At 31.5% G+C, this 17,456-nt stretch overlaps 2 protein-coding genes across 4 annotated transcripts in view; one reads left to right on the top strand and one right to left on the bottom strand.

Annotated features, from left to right (window-relative positions):
* The window catches only part of LOC118199189 (uncharacterized), a 30,857-nt gene extending 25,817 nt beyond the window's left edge, over positions 1 to 5,040 (bottom strand). Inside the window, exon 1 of the mRNA XM_035370994.2 lies at positions 2,926 to 5,040. Within this exon, the coding sequence (XP_035226885.1) occupies positions 2,926 to 4,750 (1,825 nt within the window). The 5' untranslated portion in view covers positions 4,751 to 5,040. The remainder of the gene's footprint in view (positions 1 to 2,925) is intronic.
* A 239-nt stretch (positions 5,041 to 5,279) lies between these two features.
* LOC118199190 (alpha-glucosidase-like) overlaps positions 5,280 to 17,456 on the top strand; it is a 49,699-nt gene continuing 37,522 nt past the window's right edge. Inside the window, exons 1-4 of one of the 3 annotated variants that reach the window (XM_035370996.2) lie at positions 5,281 to 5,446; positions 5,525 to 5,704; positions 14,426 to 14,586; positions 15,005 to 15,130. In XM_035370996.2, the coding sequence (XP_035226887.1) occupies positions 5,293 to 5,446; positions 5,525 to 5,704; positions 14,426 to 14,586; positions 15,005 to 15,130 (621 nt within the window). In that variant the 5' untranslated portion in view covers positions 5,281 to 5,292. Of the gene's footprint in view, positions 5,447 to 5,524; positions 5,705 to 10,792; positions 10,942 to 14,425; positions 14,587 to 15,004; positions 15,131 to 17,456 lie in introns of those variants that run through there. The other 2 variants (XM_085815713.1, XM_085815719.1) reach the window with 2 other exon arrangements.

Genomic DNA, 17,456 nt, shown 5'->3' with positions numbered 1-17,456 from the left:
ACAAGAAAATAAAAACATAATTTCCTTAAACGCTGAGAGTAAAGATAGATTGGAAGTAGGGTTGTTAACTAAAACAGAAAAAAAAAATTTTTTTTTAATGTGAAATACCTCTAGAAAAACTAATGAAAGATATTTTTTGAATAATTTTTCCTGCAGAAAAATGGAAAGTTTGATTTTCTAACTAACCCTGCTGGGCAACAGAAGATTTCTGTGTTTCCTTTTTCTCAGCATACATCTCATGTTCCTTAATGCAAAATTAGTTTGCCCAATGTAAATTAAACTACACTGGCAAGAAATCTTGTAAATACCCCAGGAATTCATATCCAGAATGGGGGACCTTAAGTATGGAACTGGGAATTTTATTGATAGAAGAAAAATGATCTGAAAGTTAAACTTCTGTAGAATACACGCAATTTTATAGCTAATCGATGGAAAGGAAGGAATAGCAACAAAATTCTTGTAATTTCCTAAGATGAGGGATGTCTTTTGATGTATTAAGATGAGAATTTTTTAAGTACTTGGTTAGTAATGTTGGGTGAAAAACCCCTCTCAAAAAACAACTACTTTAAAGTAATTTACCTATTTCTTGATCAAGAGCCAGTTTGGAGGAGCAAACTTGAAATGCATTAAAAAAAAAAACTAAATGAAATGAAGCTAATTTCTGTTTAGTCGAATGACATGATTTGAAGTGTGGTGGAAGGCAAACCAATAAAGGTTTACGGTAAACAGTAGTAGTACTGAGGTTGAATATGTTACATGTAACTAAAATGTCAAAGAATGGAAGAGAATTGGATGCCTCAAGTTCAAAAGTGAACTGAATAGAAGGATCAATAGAATTCATTATTGAAAAAAATGTTATTTAAATCATCTTTATAACCATCAAACAGGGTAAAAGTATCAGCAAGGATGGGACTAAAAGGGCTTCCCATGGCCAATCCCTCAGTTGCTTGTAATATTTATTTTGGAAAACAAAATGAGTTTGATTCAAACACAGTAAAGGAAATTAGCTCATCAATTTCTATGCAGGAGAAATGAAATTCACAAAATCTGGTTTCTAGACATCTTAATGCACCTTCCGCTGGAACACTACTGCGTAATGTTATCATTATCGTTGGTTATCAGCACAGTTGGTCAGAAAATCACACTTTCCATTTTTCTGCAGCAAGAATTACTTTAAAAAAAAAAATCTTCCATTGGTGAATTACATTTTCTAGCGGGGTAAAAAAAAAAAAAAAAAAAAAAAAAAACCTTCTGTTCTAGTTAACAACCCTAATTCCAATCCATCTTTATCCTCAACCTTTAAGGAAATTCTGTTTTAGTTTTCTTGTTTCATCAATAGATGGCATCAGACAGCTTCTGCCATCTGCAGGAAAAAAAAAAAAAAAAAATAATGAAAGTTTGATGAAAAAAAAGTGTATGCAACTTACAATATTAAGCAGCATATTGAAAAAGAGTATTAATCTGAACAGCAGGGCTGTATGCAAGAAGAAGAGAGAGGTTCAGGTATGTGCATATTTCATATTCATAAAAATTTATTGAAAAAGTCTATTTATATAACTTTTATTTTTATATCCCCCCTCCCCTGAAAATATCCAGCCTAACTGAAACGAAATCCTGCACGTGATCCAGCACCGCATATAAAATTCATCCGCTTTATACAATCAAATAACATCAGAACAGACATGATCATATTAAGCAGTACCCACTGTGCATATCTTCAGTTAATAATTTATTAGTAGAAAACATAGAATTACTTTTTATGGATTATAAAATTAATTACATTTAATTTTTGGAAGCATATAAAATATTTATTAATTCAAGACTGGATTAATAAATTTGAATTAAGGTAAACATATAAGGAATATCTGCTCAGCTATATAAAAAGTAAACTTAACTCAGTGGCACAACAGGCTCTAGCAGGCCATGGACTGCAGCACGCCCAATATCTGTTTTCCTGACCATGGGCTCCGGCATGCATGAGCATATGCCTTGGACAAGTAGTCAGTTTGTTGTAGACCCCACGCTATTGATGAAAGGCGGAGTCAAACAATGCCTAACCTGGGGATTGAGTCTCGGACCTGTGGTGCTGCTGTGACTAAAATGTACCATGGAGAAAAAAATGCTGCCATTCTATAAAAATGACATTATCATTAATTCTTCAAGGGTGATACGCACAAAAATTCTGTATATAAAGATATCCTTCCAATTCATTGAACATGAAAATTTATGTCATATCCCAATTTTTCTGATTTCGGGTTCGACTACAATTTCTGATATTGAAAGAAAATGAGAGGGTCATTTTTGGAATTAGAAACAAGAAAAAAATACTGATGATAGTTTGGGGAACTTTAAAATTTCAGGGCCAAATCCATAATGCTTGGAGGGTTAACGTCTGTGCCATATCAGGGATTCGACTCTGAGCCCCGTACAGCACTCTGCTGATTGTTAGCAAGATAAAAATTTGGCATGGTGCTATCCATCATATCAATTAAGATGAACTAACTTAACATTTAGAGCTAAGAATACAATTTATATAGCAATAAAATTAGTGCAAATAAGTTGCAATGTTCAAGAACTCACAACAAACTGTCAGACACAATGCAAATGAAACTCAACAAAAAGCATCCTTTTACCAAACTCATTATTCTAATGTTACATATACAAAACAGATACATTGTTAAATATAAAGAATAGCAATAATTTAAAATTATTTATTAAACAAAAAATAAATTAGGCTATAAATGATTATAAAACATACAGATATATGATCAGAAACATTTGTCATTAAAAAAAAAAAAAATCAGCCGAAAATGTTTGCCAAATGTAACAATTGCAATTGTTAGAACACACAAAACAAATGTTTGATACCAACTGGTGTCTCTTTAACTGAAAAGTATCAAAACAAGAAATAAAGCTATGCCCTACCTTTTTTTATTTCATGATGAATTACTTTTTTTTCTTTTCTTAATTTTTCTACATAATCATGTGCAGTTTCAAGTTTAGCAACTTGATTTTGTGTATCATCTTTTACAGAAGCCCCACTCAATTCATCACTCAAATTTACATTACGTATTGATCTTTTTCGAGATCCTGTTTCTGTTTTAGGAATATTTGGTGCATTTATTTCCTGTGTATGTAATGAGTTTTTTTCAGACTCATATTGCTCAGTTTTGGAAATAATGTGGTTTAAAGAGCTTTCAAAACCTGATTTGGACTCTGTAGAGGGTAACACTTTTTCTCTTGATTGCAGACCTTCATTGGATATTTTATTTTGATAGATAGCAGCTGTTTCATCACATGACATAGAACTCAGACTTTTTTGGGGTAATGAGTTTAATACAGCATCATTTTGCTGGTATGAATTCAAACCAATATCTAAATGTTTATCCTTATCCTCTACTAAATTTTGAAAACATAATTCATCAAGAAAACTTAACTTTTGTGCTTTAGAAGGCTCATAAGAAGGATGAGAATTTTGCTTCCCTTTAAAATTTACACCTCTTTTAGGGATATCTAATGTTACTTCTTTTTCCTGAACTTCATATGGATATGCATCACTTAATTCTCCATCTGTTTTGTCAAAAGAGGAAGCAAAAGGTGAATTTTCATTCCTTTCTACATCCTGTATTTCATTTCCTTTAATATCTGTGAATTTAGACTTAATATTAAATTTCTCAGGATGTAAAATACTTTCTTCTTTTTCAACAGTTGCATGGGATCCAGCTTCTAGCAAATCATTACTTTGCAGTTGTTGGTTTTGAAAATAAACTTCATCTATAAAGCTAAAACTATCATTTGTAGTAGCTGTCTTTGAATGACAACTGACATTCTCATCCTTTATTATATTATCATGAAAATAACACTCATCAATGAAGCTCCCATTATCTTTAATATCAGCTTTATTTATGCAATGATCAGCAACCTCATTTTTCACACTATTTTGAGAATACCTCTCATCTGCAACATTTTCTTTACAGTTAGATATTACAGAATTCCATTTATTAGAATTATTTTTTAGCTCATAGTCTTCAAAATCACTCACAAAAATGTTTTTTTTATTTACAGCAGGATCATGAGCATAATCTCGAGTAGCAATCGGCAGCTCTGAAGTGGTAAGCATTTCACAAGAACTGGAAGGCTTATCTGAATTATAATTAAATACTTTGTCGACATTTGAAAGATTTTCATGTACCTGAACAAAAGTTTTCTCACTTTCACTACCTTCAACTCTGGCAGATTTTTTTTCAATAGCGATGGATTCGTTTTCTTTGCTAGTAAAGATTGTATCATGCGTTGTTTTACTAGGAGTACTACGTCTTTTGCTTATAATTACAGGATTAATATCAGAATCATACTGGCCATGATACTTAGGCACATTTTCAGAATCACGACGCACAAGACCAAAAGCTATGCTATGAAGTTTTTCTTCTTCTTTTACTTCCCGCTTTTTAAGTTCCAATAAACTCCTCCCATCTTTATGTGAAGACGATTTCTCGTCGATAATAATTACACCTTCGTCGCTTTCAATTCCATAAAAATTTCGATTACTACTAACGGTATGATCAGACGCAGTTCTTTGCTGCAAGTTATCTCTCACATCTGTATCTGGCTTTCGGACAGTAGCTGCTGCTCTTCTAACTAACGAAGCACAAGTGAGATGAAAATCTCGTATAGTAATAAATTTTACACTAGCAGCTGCGTATTCCAAGTATATTTTGCGCATCAGTAAGTATCTTCCACTCAGAAGCATTTCACTAATATTAAATTATTTGATTTAAATGTTATTTTATGGTGAATGTAAGCAGTTTGCAATAACTTTTTAAAAAAGTACTCAATGAGATTTATTAACAGGATACATAAGTACTTAGAGTAGTAATATAAAATAATATAGTTTATAATATAAAATAATTTATTTTTTAAATAACAATAAGCTAACTAATTTCATTTTAATAAGCATTATTTTTCTCAGATCGGCACTTATTTGAACTCGATACACATGCAGCAATTTCAAAGGCATGTTTACATTCATACAAGAGAAATAAAATACGAGTTTAGTTGTTTCGATGTTGGGATAACTTTGTCATTTCATTGCTAATAACAAAGATTTTTAAAGAAGTTTTATAAAATCCTTGATAACATAATTTATTACACCAATTTTTTAATTATAGTTTATTTTAAGAAACAATTTTGTCTGTTTTAATTTTTAAATTCAGTTGAAAGAAAAAGAAAAAACTACTGAATAATTTTTTAATTTATACGGCGTCTGCTGCAATATTTGTAAACAGACGCTGGATGAATGAAGACATTCTGTCGGGTGGTATTCCTCTTGCAGTGAATTATGCAATCCAAATAATGTCTTTAGAATGGTGGCAGAAAAATGTAATATATCACATTTATCTTCCTTCTTTCAAAGATAGCAACGATGACGGCATTGGGGATATCCGAGGTGAATTTTAATATCCTGATTCTTTCATTTATATCTTCTTGATTCAACACTAATCGGATAAATATTTCATTATTTCAGGTTTGCTTTCCAAACTGAATTACATAGAATACCTTAACGTTAAAACTTTATTGCTGAGTCCTTTTTACCCATCTCCTATGAAAGACAATGGTTATGATATCACATCTTTCACTGATGTTGATCCTAAATATGGCAACTTATCCGATTTTGAAGACCTTATGCAGGAAGTAAAGAGACGAGGTATTTTTTTTTTAATTTTAGGTTGACCTGCATTAAGTGTGTATAAGTAAAAAGTTGATTAAAATATTGTTGTCCAACGGGGAAACAAAATCCTTGTAATTCCTTTATTTATTATAAAGATCAACCGAAATTCCTTAGATAATTTAAAAAATTTTTCATGTTTATAATTTGGAACAGATATTGTTTTATTGAAAATGAGCAAATCTGTTAATGCATTCGTCAGGAGTGGCCATTATTTATTGGTCATATACCTGTCTCATAACCAAAAATGTTGGCTGGCGGCCAACAAATTTTTACCTCTGTGAGATAAGGATGTTCTGTTTCAATTTTGATATAGGCATTAGGTGATGGATTTGAGGGTCCTTCACCCTTTTTGCGAGCTTTTGCCAGTATTTTAATTGCCTCCATGGCACACCGACACTATATACTTCTTGCTATACTATATATATATCCCTCCAGGATTTGATCCCCGATCAGTAATACAGTAGTTAATAAGCATTAACTATTATTCAGTTTGGAACAGATGTAATATAATCTGGTTTTCGTGCCTTTTTTGCTTGTTGATAAAATATTTGGTCTACCGAAAAGTTTTGTCTGTTTCTATGATAACAATTTTCGATACGTAAGCACATGTTTATTTGGCGCATGTTTGGCTCTCTATTTTTATCCCTTAATGTATACATACTGAAGAAGAAAATTAACTAAAACAAAGTTGATTCACGTTAGTCTTTAAGTGGGAAGCAACAGTGTACCTATGGTTACTTATAAAGTTCATTTACATCACTGTATTTTATGGTTGATCTTTAAATTATGGTAACTTGGCAATTTTTTGGCGAAAATTTGGTGACCAACTCTGCTACAGCAACCCTCTATTTTTTTTTCCCCGCCGCCATTTTGTCTTCACAAAGTAAAGACATGTTTCTTTTCTTTTTATTTACTGAACACTTTTTCCAACAATCTACTAGCCAAATTACACTTATACTAGATATACTAGAAATTTTATCTAACAAAACTGCTTAACCATGACAAATATTCACTGCAAAATTGGGAAAAAGTGCACAATCGCAAACTCCTTGCACGTTTTTCACAATAACACATACACATAAACCATGTACACGTCGACTTATTTTTACTTAAAAAAACATCCCAGAATTGCACAAAAATGGCATTGCGCACACTCTTCACTATATCCATGTACACTGCTTTTTTCTCATAAATTAGAAAAATTTCACGAAAATGCATGAAAATACTCAACGTATACTACTCAAACATATTCCAAAATACTAGAAACATATAACTCACAAAATCACGATCATTAAATTAAAATATAATTAAATTAAAAAACACTACTTAAAATATAAATAAGCACATACATTAAATTAATAAAAATTAGATTACAATCCTAATTACTTTAAACTAAATCATTGCTAATGACAATTTTCAAATAATACCATTTTAATTTATTTACTCCTTACATTTAGAACAATGCATAAAAATAAATTAAATGATTGAAAATACTAACTTACCTAATCTTAAATGATTAAAAATACTAACTTACCTAATCTTCTTCAGAATCTTCATTACGTCGCTGCAGTACTACTGCTAATTTCTAAATCCTAAATCCAATAGTCATTTGGAAGTCTATTCACCAAGTAATAAGAAATTAATAAAATTTCACCTATACACAAACTACTTTCAGCAAACCACGTACACTTCCTTACACTCCTTTTCACAAAATGTCCATTTTCACCATATTTCTTGCACTGCCATTTAAACTTGTAATATCCTTCCTTTCACACAATCTCAACTTATTATTATTATCAGATAAACGCATTAAAAATTTAGAATTCACTTTACATAGCGCCATGCAATCCAAAAATTAATCAACACTATTTCACACAACACACAATGAAGCTTTTCCAAATTAACCCCCTTTTCCGATTAAAGAACTGCAATTCGTCCATTAATGTCACATTTCACACAACACAGAATATAGCTAAATACGGAATTTCCAGATTTCCCCCCTTTTCCGATTAAACAACTGTAATTCGTCCATTAATGTCACATGACATATCTTATGATCTCTCATTTCCCTCACACAAAATAATGCGTAATCGGAACTGAGTGCTTCTCACAATATTACAAAAGTCTTAGGTAGTAACCTTTATCACCTCCAAAATGTCGCCAAACTACCAGTTACCATATTCCAAAGATCAGCCTATTTTATATGCGTTTCAACAAGGAAGAAATGCTACAGAAGCATGTAGAAATTTATTGAAAGTGCTTGGTGAAGGTACACTTTCTGATAATACATGCAGAAGATGGTTCGAAAAAATTGAAGCAATTGATTTCAACCTTTTTGATAAGCCATGTTCTGGGCTACCATCTTTGATCGATGATGATATTATTAAGATTATGTTGAAGCAAGTAGCTTTTCTGACTACATCGGAGATCGCAGAAAATCTTAATCGAGTTCATCAAACTATTTCGGGCCATATTCGGAAGATCTTATGGTAAAAGTATATTATAGGGTACCCCTTGGCGATTTTTGGCGGTACATGGATACCGAGTTTGTGCAGTGCTTTGACTTGTTATTTTGGCCTGTGTAGCGGTGATTTTTGGCGAAAAATTTGCAACTACGCAAGTCAAAATAATAAGTCAAAGAATTGCACAAACTCGGTATCCATGTACACATTGACCTATTTTCACTTTAAAAAAAATCCTCGAATTTCACAAAAATGACATGGTGCACTCCTTTGACTTTATCCATGTACACATCGACCTATTTTCACTTAAAAAATCCCTGAATTGCACAAACTATGCTTTACGCACTCCCTTGACATGTCCATGTACACATCGATACATTCTCACTTAAAAAGTCAAAGGAGCACCCAGTTCTACAGTAGAGGCAAACAAAAAATGCATAATCTCAGTAAGCTACATTTTAAATCAAACAATAAGATAACACAAAAAAGGAAAAACCTGTTATGTATTTTAGCACTACATAAAGCAAAAATCTCCTTATCTTATTTAGAAATTCATTCGTCTTCAGTCTGGCACACAAAATTCCTTAACAGCATCCAAAAACTTCCTAAAATTATCTGAACTACAATCCGTATATCCGTGTCACCACAGAAATTCACAAAAATAAGAGTCAAAAATATACTACGTAGCTCCGGACTATAGCTACTAAGTAAGCCTTCATTTACACAATTAATTAACTCAATTAATGCACTTTTCCCCTTTTGTTCCAAATTGTACAGAAACTTCAAATTAATTCTACTACATTCAGTCATTGTACCGTCTAAACAATGAAACAAGCAATGTACTTCCTAAGCAACACACACCACAAAAGCCTTTGCAAAACATCCCATGATTCAAAATTTCTCAGAATAATGCAAACGATTACATCATAATAGGGTTTCCATAACATTCAACTACTCAGGTTACCATAAATGATACAACAACTTGGCGAAAAACGAAACAACTTCGCAATAATACAAGGTGTAACTTAAACTCTACCCGATATTATTGGTGTGAAAATATTCAAGATGGGTGCCACATGAATTAAGTGGGAAGAATTTGGATGATCGAGTTGTCATATTCACTTCTCTGCTTGCTCAGAACAAAATTGAGCCCTTCTTGAACAGGATGATAACTGGGGATGAAAAGTGAATTAACTACAAAAACATCGTAAGGAAAAGGGCATGTTGTGAACCCGGAAAACCTAGCCCTTCCAGCTCTAAACCAAATTTGAATAAGAGAATGTTGTGTATATGGTGAGACATTCGAGGACCAATACATTATGAGCTTTTGAAACCGAATGAAAAGCTCAATTTGGAGAAGTATTGCCAACAACTGGATAATTTAAAGACAGCATCAGTCCAAGAAAAGAGGCTGCCAGTGTTCAAATGGAAGGACATTATACTGCATCATGATAATGGCAGGCCACATGTTGATTTGGGGACTTGTCAAAAAATGGCAGAAATAGTCTTGGAAATTCCGTCACATCCACCATATTTCCCAAACTTAGCACTCTCAGACTATTACTTGTTTTTGTCCTTATAAAATTTTTTGAAGGGCAAAAAATTCAAAAATGAAGAAGATATCGAACAAGTACTGGTTCAATTTTTCGTATCAAAAAATAAACATTTTTCAAAAATGGGATGTACAAATTGCCCTCACCCTGGCAAGAAGTCATTAATAACAATGGCAATTATATTATTTAATAAAATTTATTGCCGGTAAGAAGAATTTGCATTTTGTTTTATTCCAAAAACGGACAGAACTTTCCGGTAGACCGAATATATTTCTGAAGTCCTGTTATGCTGAAATTTGTCTCTTGAAATTGTGAAAAAGATAGGAATATCTATATTAAGTAGAATCAATTAGCAGTCAGGTGATAATAAAGATAGTCAGATGAGAAGTTAATTACAATTATAGATCATCTGACATACTGAAAATGCATTGCCATGAAAGTGTAAGTAATATGCACAGTGGTGTAAATAATAAGAAAAATTAAATTTACATGAAATGGTTACAACACTAAAACATATCCAAATTACTTCAGAACTATGTTGTTAACTAGTTCAAAGCAATTTCCGTGTTCTAAAAAAATGTATCTGAGTGTAAGTAACAAAATGATGCAGCTACATTATAAAACCCTCTTTTTTTAATTAAATATTTAAAAAAATGTTTCTGATAAATTTATTAAACATTAACATGTTTATTATGAATAAAATCTTCATTGATCAGCATGATTTACAAAATATTAAACACAATTATTATTGTGTATTATAACTCAGGATTTACAAAATTAATAAAAAATAACTTCTACGTAATATATAAATCTTTTAATGAACCACTTTATGTATTGAGTAAGAATATTAATAATAGATAAAGAAAAAGCTTCTTTATTATGTACTCCTTTCATTAGGCACTACAAAACAAAATGGGGATGCTCCATGGAGGGCCTTTTTAAGGGAAACTAGCTCATATGCATGGGGTAAACCATGATAATGACCATGCAGCCAGCGCTTTTGCCAGAATTTGAGTCACCAACCAAACTGCCTAAACTTTTTTAACTAGTAATGAAAAGAAAGAAACGTCTCGTCTAATTGTCTCTAAGAAACCAGAGATACCCAAGTTGATAGACTCAAAGGAAGTGACTGAGGTGGTGAGTGGTTCAGGAGCTCCAGGGCATTGAATGGCATTCTTCAGACAAATAACTTTCAGAAGTAACTGGACTATACAGTGTTGGTGTAAAAACCAAAGTGTTAAGTAAATTAAATATGAAGAAACACCTCTTGAACATAAATCAATTTCTTTTATATCTGAGATTCTCTCGGACATTAAAAAAAAGTGCAGACACCCAATGGGATAGAAACTCCACAGTCATAAGTCGAGTGAAGATAGAATAGAGTGGCTTGGTGCCAGAGACAGATCTATTGGCAGACTCCCATTTAGAAAATATCTAGAAAGAGAAGCCTATTCCTCTAGGAGGAAAAAAAATCATCTCTTTTAAGGATGAATTTCTTCTTTTTTTATGGTGGTTTCTCATTACATCATTTTTTTCCTCCTCATGTGCACTGGCATTAATTTACCAGCCCTCACTAAGAGCGGCACAGATTGATTTCATGAACAAAATTCCCTTCTGCAAGCATGCAGAAGTTTAAATTCCGTTTTAAAGCGAGCAGCCACCACATTTCAACAAAATCCCCCAAAGCAAGGAAAAATTCCGAATTCTACACCCAAAACAAAATAATAATAATAATAATTAAAAAAAAAAAAAGAAAGAAACTTGTTTTTTTCACACAATCAGTTCAACTGCTGTCTGAATAAACTTCAAGGCCAACCCCTTTGAAACAGGATGTGAGTAGGTCACTTTGAGCTAAAAGGCATTAAAAGTGATCATTTTTTGAGCTCCACGATATCAGGCATTCCTGATGAAAATATATACATTTTTCTTTTCTAATTCTTGATACAGTTAACTAAGTTAACAGATATAGACTCATTAGAAAGGCAAAATTTTGCTGCATAAGGTACTATATAAATTTCAAATAGGTTAATCAGTAATTAGTATTTTTAAATTGAAACAACACATTGTCTTTCCTACTGAACTGCAATTACTACAAGCTGATAATCTGATATCTGTACTCTGATAAAACCAGTGGAATAAATGAATTACTAATACCCCTAATTAAAGAATGTAATGAATGTGTACCCAAAATTTGGAATAAGGTTTTAATGGATTAATTAGTTTAAATTAATTTAATTTGACTACCAACACTTGCAAGATGTACAAAAAATTGCCTTTTTGATTTTAGAATATATAATCCAAGATCTTTTAATCTTTTAATTATTTGTCAATGTTCATTGCCATATTAAAGATGAAAAATGGCGGCCATCATTTTTAGTGAGCCTAAGGTCTACATTTTCTGGATGTTTTTCTGCTAATAATACAGTTTGGCTGCTTAAAAGAATTGTTGCTAATCTTTAAATTTTTTTATATGACTGGCCATCTGCCTGGGTCCAGCAAATCAAAAGTTTTTAAGTCTGCATCTTCCTGTAGCCCATCCCTACCTAAATTAGGTGATTCTTTATATCCTGGCTTCACGTCCTCCAGCTGTTCATTTGAAGTGGATGAAAGGTTGTTCTCTCAAGCTCTGACTGTTTGGGTTTGTAGATGATAGATGAAGATTCTTCATCTTGGTCATGCAAATTGCAAGAAACGTTAATTTCCTCTAGAATGGCAGCATCATCGGAAATTATGACAGGGCAATTTGTGAATAGTTCCCTTCTGTCGTGAAACCATTTTTTTTCTTAGCTGCAATTTGTTTTCCCTCTTTGGTTCTTTTTATATATTTCACTTCTTGGAGTTTTTTGCTCATGATTTTGTTTACTTTAAATGAAATACATTATGACTTGCCTTAATAAGAATAATTAAAAACTGATGTAATTGCTCTTGACAGTCCTAGGACTGCATCCGTGGGCACACATGCTAATTAAGTGGTTGCATCTCGCTACATATAGTGTGGACTATTGAAAGCAGGCAGGCATATTTAAAAATAAATAAATAAATAAAATAATAAAAATAGAACAAAAAAATCTGAAAGGTTTCAGATTTTACATTACGCCCAAAGGGTTTTTTTTAATGTTTTGTTTGTTATTTATTAAATATCATGTTCTTTGCACTTAAACCATAAAATTCAATTCAACAGTATTATTACAAATTGCTTTTTAAATGAGCATATCTTTAGAATTTCTGAAACATAGACTCGCATGCTGGAGATAAAAATGTTTTTTTCGTACAGTTTTGCCATTGCTTGCTTTGGAATCATTGAGTTTGTTAATCAAAAATTCATTAAAGTATTATAAAATATGAAATTGACAATAAAAAAAATTCTTAATTCCAAATCAGGCTTCCATATTCAGTGGAGGATTATGTTATTCAAAATTGGATGGCTCTAGGTGCTGTTGTTTTATCACAATGTGAGAAACATGCATGCATTTAAGCAGACTCTTCATTATTTAATTTCTTTAAATATAACACAGGGCGATAATATTTGGTGTAGTTCTAAAAAGCCAAAATGCACATTGTCATTCCAACTAAAGTCAAAGGCAAGCCTAAGATGTCAACAGGCTACAAAAAATCTAAATGTCTTGTTTCATTTCGTGGACGCACAGTTCTTGTTGACAGTCTGTTGCATAAGCTTTGTGTACTTTAATTTGAATTATTTTGCTGGTCCAAGGTTAACTTTTATTGGGTATCGTTTTAGTAAATAGTTACAATGCTTCTCCATTTGACAAGAGGATTTGCTATGGAAATGAAGCACATCAAAGCTCTGACCTTGTCAGTGATGTCTGGAATTTGTCTGTTACACTCGTTCAGGTTTTATATTTATAGTCTTAATCATGTATAATTTTTTTGTAATGCTTCTCTTAAAAGGGATTTTTAAAAAGGAAACTGCTAATGTTGTAACAAAATTAGACTGATGTTGAAGTAAAATTAGACCCTATTCCAAACATGATTCAGTGCCACACTTGAAGTTACTGCCCAGCGCAGGGATCCTGGCTTGCATCCCCAGACAGATCCAAACAATATATACTGAACTAAACCTGAATATAAAACACTTTGTTATAGTTATTTTTTTAGCTAGTGTATTTATTATACCTTTATTACCTTTATTAATTTTGCTTTTTTGTTTAAAAAGATGCTCTGTATAATTACATAAGCTTTCTTCCAAAGATTTGGAAATGCTCAAATCCATTCTTATGTGAATTAATAATAACTGCTTTTGTATTTTATACTTATAAAAGGATTCACAAGAGTGCAGTGTTTTCATAAAATAGGAAAAATCAAACCGTGAAAAGATTACCCATGTTTGATCATTGAAGGAGACTAGCTTTCTTCCACTAGAATGATCAGATCTGTTAAACATAAAAACTGAATCCTTTTCTTTAGAAAAATGTGGATTTGAGCTCTTCAGTATCAGTCATAAATAGTTTTATAGATCCAAAAATTGACCTCTGACAAAAATATTACGAGCATCATATTTAGCAAATGACATTTTTTGCTTCTAAGCATCTGAAAATAAGTTCCTCTGTGAATAATTGATAAATATCCTGGATTTTGATAACAATTTTTCCTTTATATTAAACAAAAGAAATCACATTAATAATTTCTTGTTTATTACTTTAAAATATTTTTTTCCACATTAGATTTGAATATTATTGTGGATTTCGTGGCTAATCACACTAGCAATCAACATCCATGGTTCACAAAAAGTGTTGCAAAAGTACAACCTTACAGTGATTTTTATGTATGGAGTGATCCAAAGCCAGGACTTGGAAAAGATGAAATTTCACCTCCAAATAACTGGGTAAAAATGGACTTGTTATTATTTTGAGTTTAGAATTATATTTTGTGTATGTAGAAATGTTATTATATTTTATTTCTTTTCATTAATTCATTATAGCTTTTGTGATAACTTTTATTAAACTGAAATGTTATTTGTTACCAAGTTGAATTTCAAATATGTAATCTCATTTATATAAAACAAATTTAGAAGCAAGCAGCATCTGTTTGAATTGCGTTAATAAAAGTATTACTACATGTTAGGCGTACTGGAATATTTTGTATAGAATCTACGAACTTTTTTGTGGTAATTCACTTTTGTAATTTATTATGCATTTTTATGCATGTAATAAATTAACTACTATAGTATATATGTATTTTATGCATATAATAAATGAATGATATATTATGTGCTGCATATGAATGTTTCTCTCTGTTTGTAGCTTAGTGTATTTGGAGGATCTGCCTGGGCATGGAATAATGAAAGGAAACAGTTTTATTATCATCAATTCTTACCTGAACAACCTGATCTTAATTATCGTAATCCATTAGTCAAGGGGAAAATGAAGGTTAGTGTTTTCTGTCTTTTATTTATGGGAATTTTTGTATATTTTTATTTCATACTTGTAAACACAGTAGAGGATTAAAATTCTGCACAGCCTGGGACTTGAGATCTTGCAGACTTTAGAATTCTATGGATTTTAGATGTTGTTGTCTTGTCCCAGAAGTCAGTGCAGAGGAGTTAAATAGGATCGAAAATATCCAGAACAGCCACAGCAACATCAATAATTTTTGAAGATTAGATCTTCATTCCTTTAAAGTGTTTTCTCCTCAGTCTGGCTATGGTAGTGGAAATGACACGGTTACAATTTAGGGCAGGAATGGCTTCTTGATTGATTGGGTGATAAGTCTTCGGCTGGCTATTGCATCAGTATCAGTAAGGGTTAAGCTGTTGGAAAGTTAAGAACTATTTTGAGCATCTTTAACAAGGCCATCAACCTGCTCATTTCCATAAATATCAACGTGTGCTGGTATCCACTGTAGTGTGCAGGTCTTTTGGACTGTAGTAAAATTAGTCCAAAGGACCTGCACACTACAGTGGATACCAGCACATGTATCCACTGTAGTGTGCAGGTCCTTTGGACTAGTAGTAAAATTGTATTTGATCTGAATTATCTTCTACTGTAGTCATTTATAGAACGTCTTTAGAAGATTGAAGCAATGTTTAATAAAATACTATCTGCATTTAATTTTGTTTTACATCAGCATAGTGTACATTTTAAAGTTTATCCACACATGAATTTATTTACTTACATATTAACGCAAGCACTTTCACAATTTTTAATAGATGAAAAAAAGAAGGATGACAGAAGTCAGCACTCGGTTCATTTGCAATAATTCTCTTAATACATGCATAAATACTAATAAATGTATGCTTTACATTCTAATTAGACATTTGTCCTGAAAATCAATAAATAAATCTACATAAAAAGCTTTTTTTTTTTTTTTTTTTTTTGTGTGTGTGTGTGTGTTTTGGTGGAAATGTAGTGTGATTGCTTTAACAAAAGATGTAATGCAAATATACTCAAATTGTTTCCTTTAGCAATTTTGCAGCCAAGTACTGTATTCCCACAGAAATGTTGCTGTAGTTTCTTCTCTTGGTAGCAAATTCCATAAACACATGTTTTATAATCAAGATTAAAGTAACAAATATCATGAATTATCTATAAAAACAATTAATTGAACTCAGAATGCAACAAATGCAAAAAGAACAGGACAACAGAATAACAACAGAAACAACAGAATGCAAAAAGAATATACCAAAAATGGTCACATTCTTGTACTGAAGAAATGTTATGAGCATAGTTGCCTAAAGAATTATTATACACAAGGTTCCCAGAATTTAGCTCATTCTAAACATTTGGCACCTTTTAAGAGGGTGGTTGCACTAATACCCTAGTACCAATTATTACATGTGTATATGATTTATTAAATTTATTTCTGTTCTATTTAAAGGGTATTATAATAAATTAAAGCTTTCTTTCTCTACTCAGGATTTTCTTAGTATAAAAGTATAAGACAATTAACAAAATGAAATTAGCCATTTAGAATATTTAATTAAATGCTAATATATTTTACATCAGGATTGTATATTTAATAACTCAGTAATCTTAATCATGCATTATAAAATAAATTTAAGTCAATCTGAAGTTCTTTTGAAATTTCATTGCATCTCAGTATGAAAACCTTCTGGAAAGTCTTGGGTTTTGTGAGAGGACTCTTTGTTTTTCATATTTTAAGGTTGGTATATGATATTGAGTCACAATGCTTGATACAATTTACAGTGTAAGATTGCTATCTCTGGCATGCTTGCACGCATATTGTCAGCTGCCTTGTTAAGAAAAGATGAGCCAAATTTCAAATGCTGCAGTCTTGCACAATTAAAATAACAGAGAATTAATCTTCAGTTATATGTACAAATTTAGCTACTTCTGGTAAAATATTTATTTGGTGACAGCTATATAAGTGGTTAACAATAATATTATAACTTATTTCAATACTGAGTAAAGAAACTTTTTGCTAATATTGTACAAATCACTTGAAATCACCAAAGTCATACAGATTTCTCCTTTCACATCTGACAGGCTGCATGGGTTTTAGGTTGGCAGATTTTTTTGTCTCATCTGCTATATTTTCCATCGGAAAGTAATTTTTAGCTTTTCCTTTTTTTAAAACAGGATAGAAATATATTTAGGTTTGAAGACATCTGCTTTAATTTAAGTTTTTCATATAACAGCTTGAAAGAAATTTTCAAAGATTATTATTATTGTTATTATTATAATTGTTGAGTTTATAAATGCCTCTTATAACTGTCAGAGAGTTTATAAGGATGGT

The sequence above is a fragment of the Stegodyphus dumicola genome, chromosome 1 (assembly GCF_044657685.1).
Source record: "Stegodyphus dumicola isolate Sdum_Otavi_A_Nest chromosome 1, ASM4465768v1".
NCBI classification, from domain to species: Eukaryota; Metazoa; Arthropoda; class Arachnida; order Araneae; family Eresidae; genus Stegodyphus; species Stegodyphus dumicola.
This window is presented reverse-complemented; position numbering and strand designations above follow the sequence as displayed.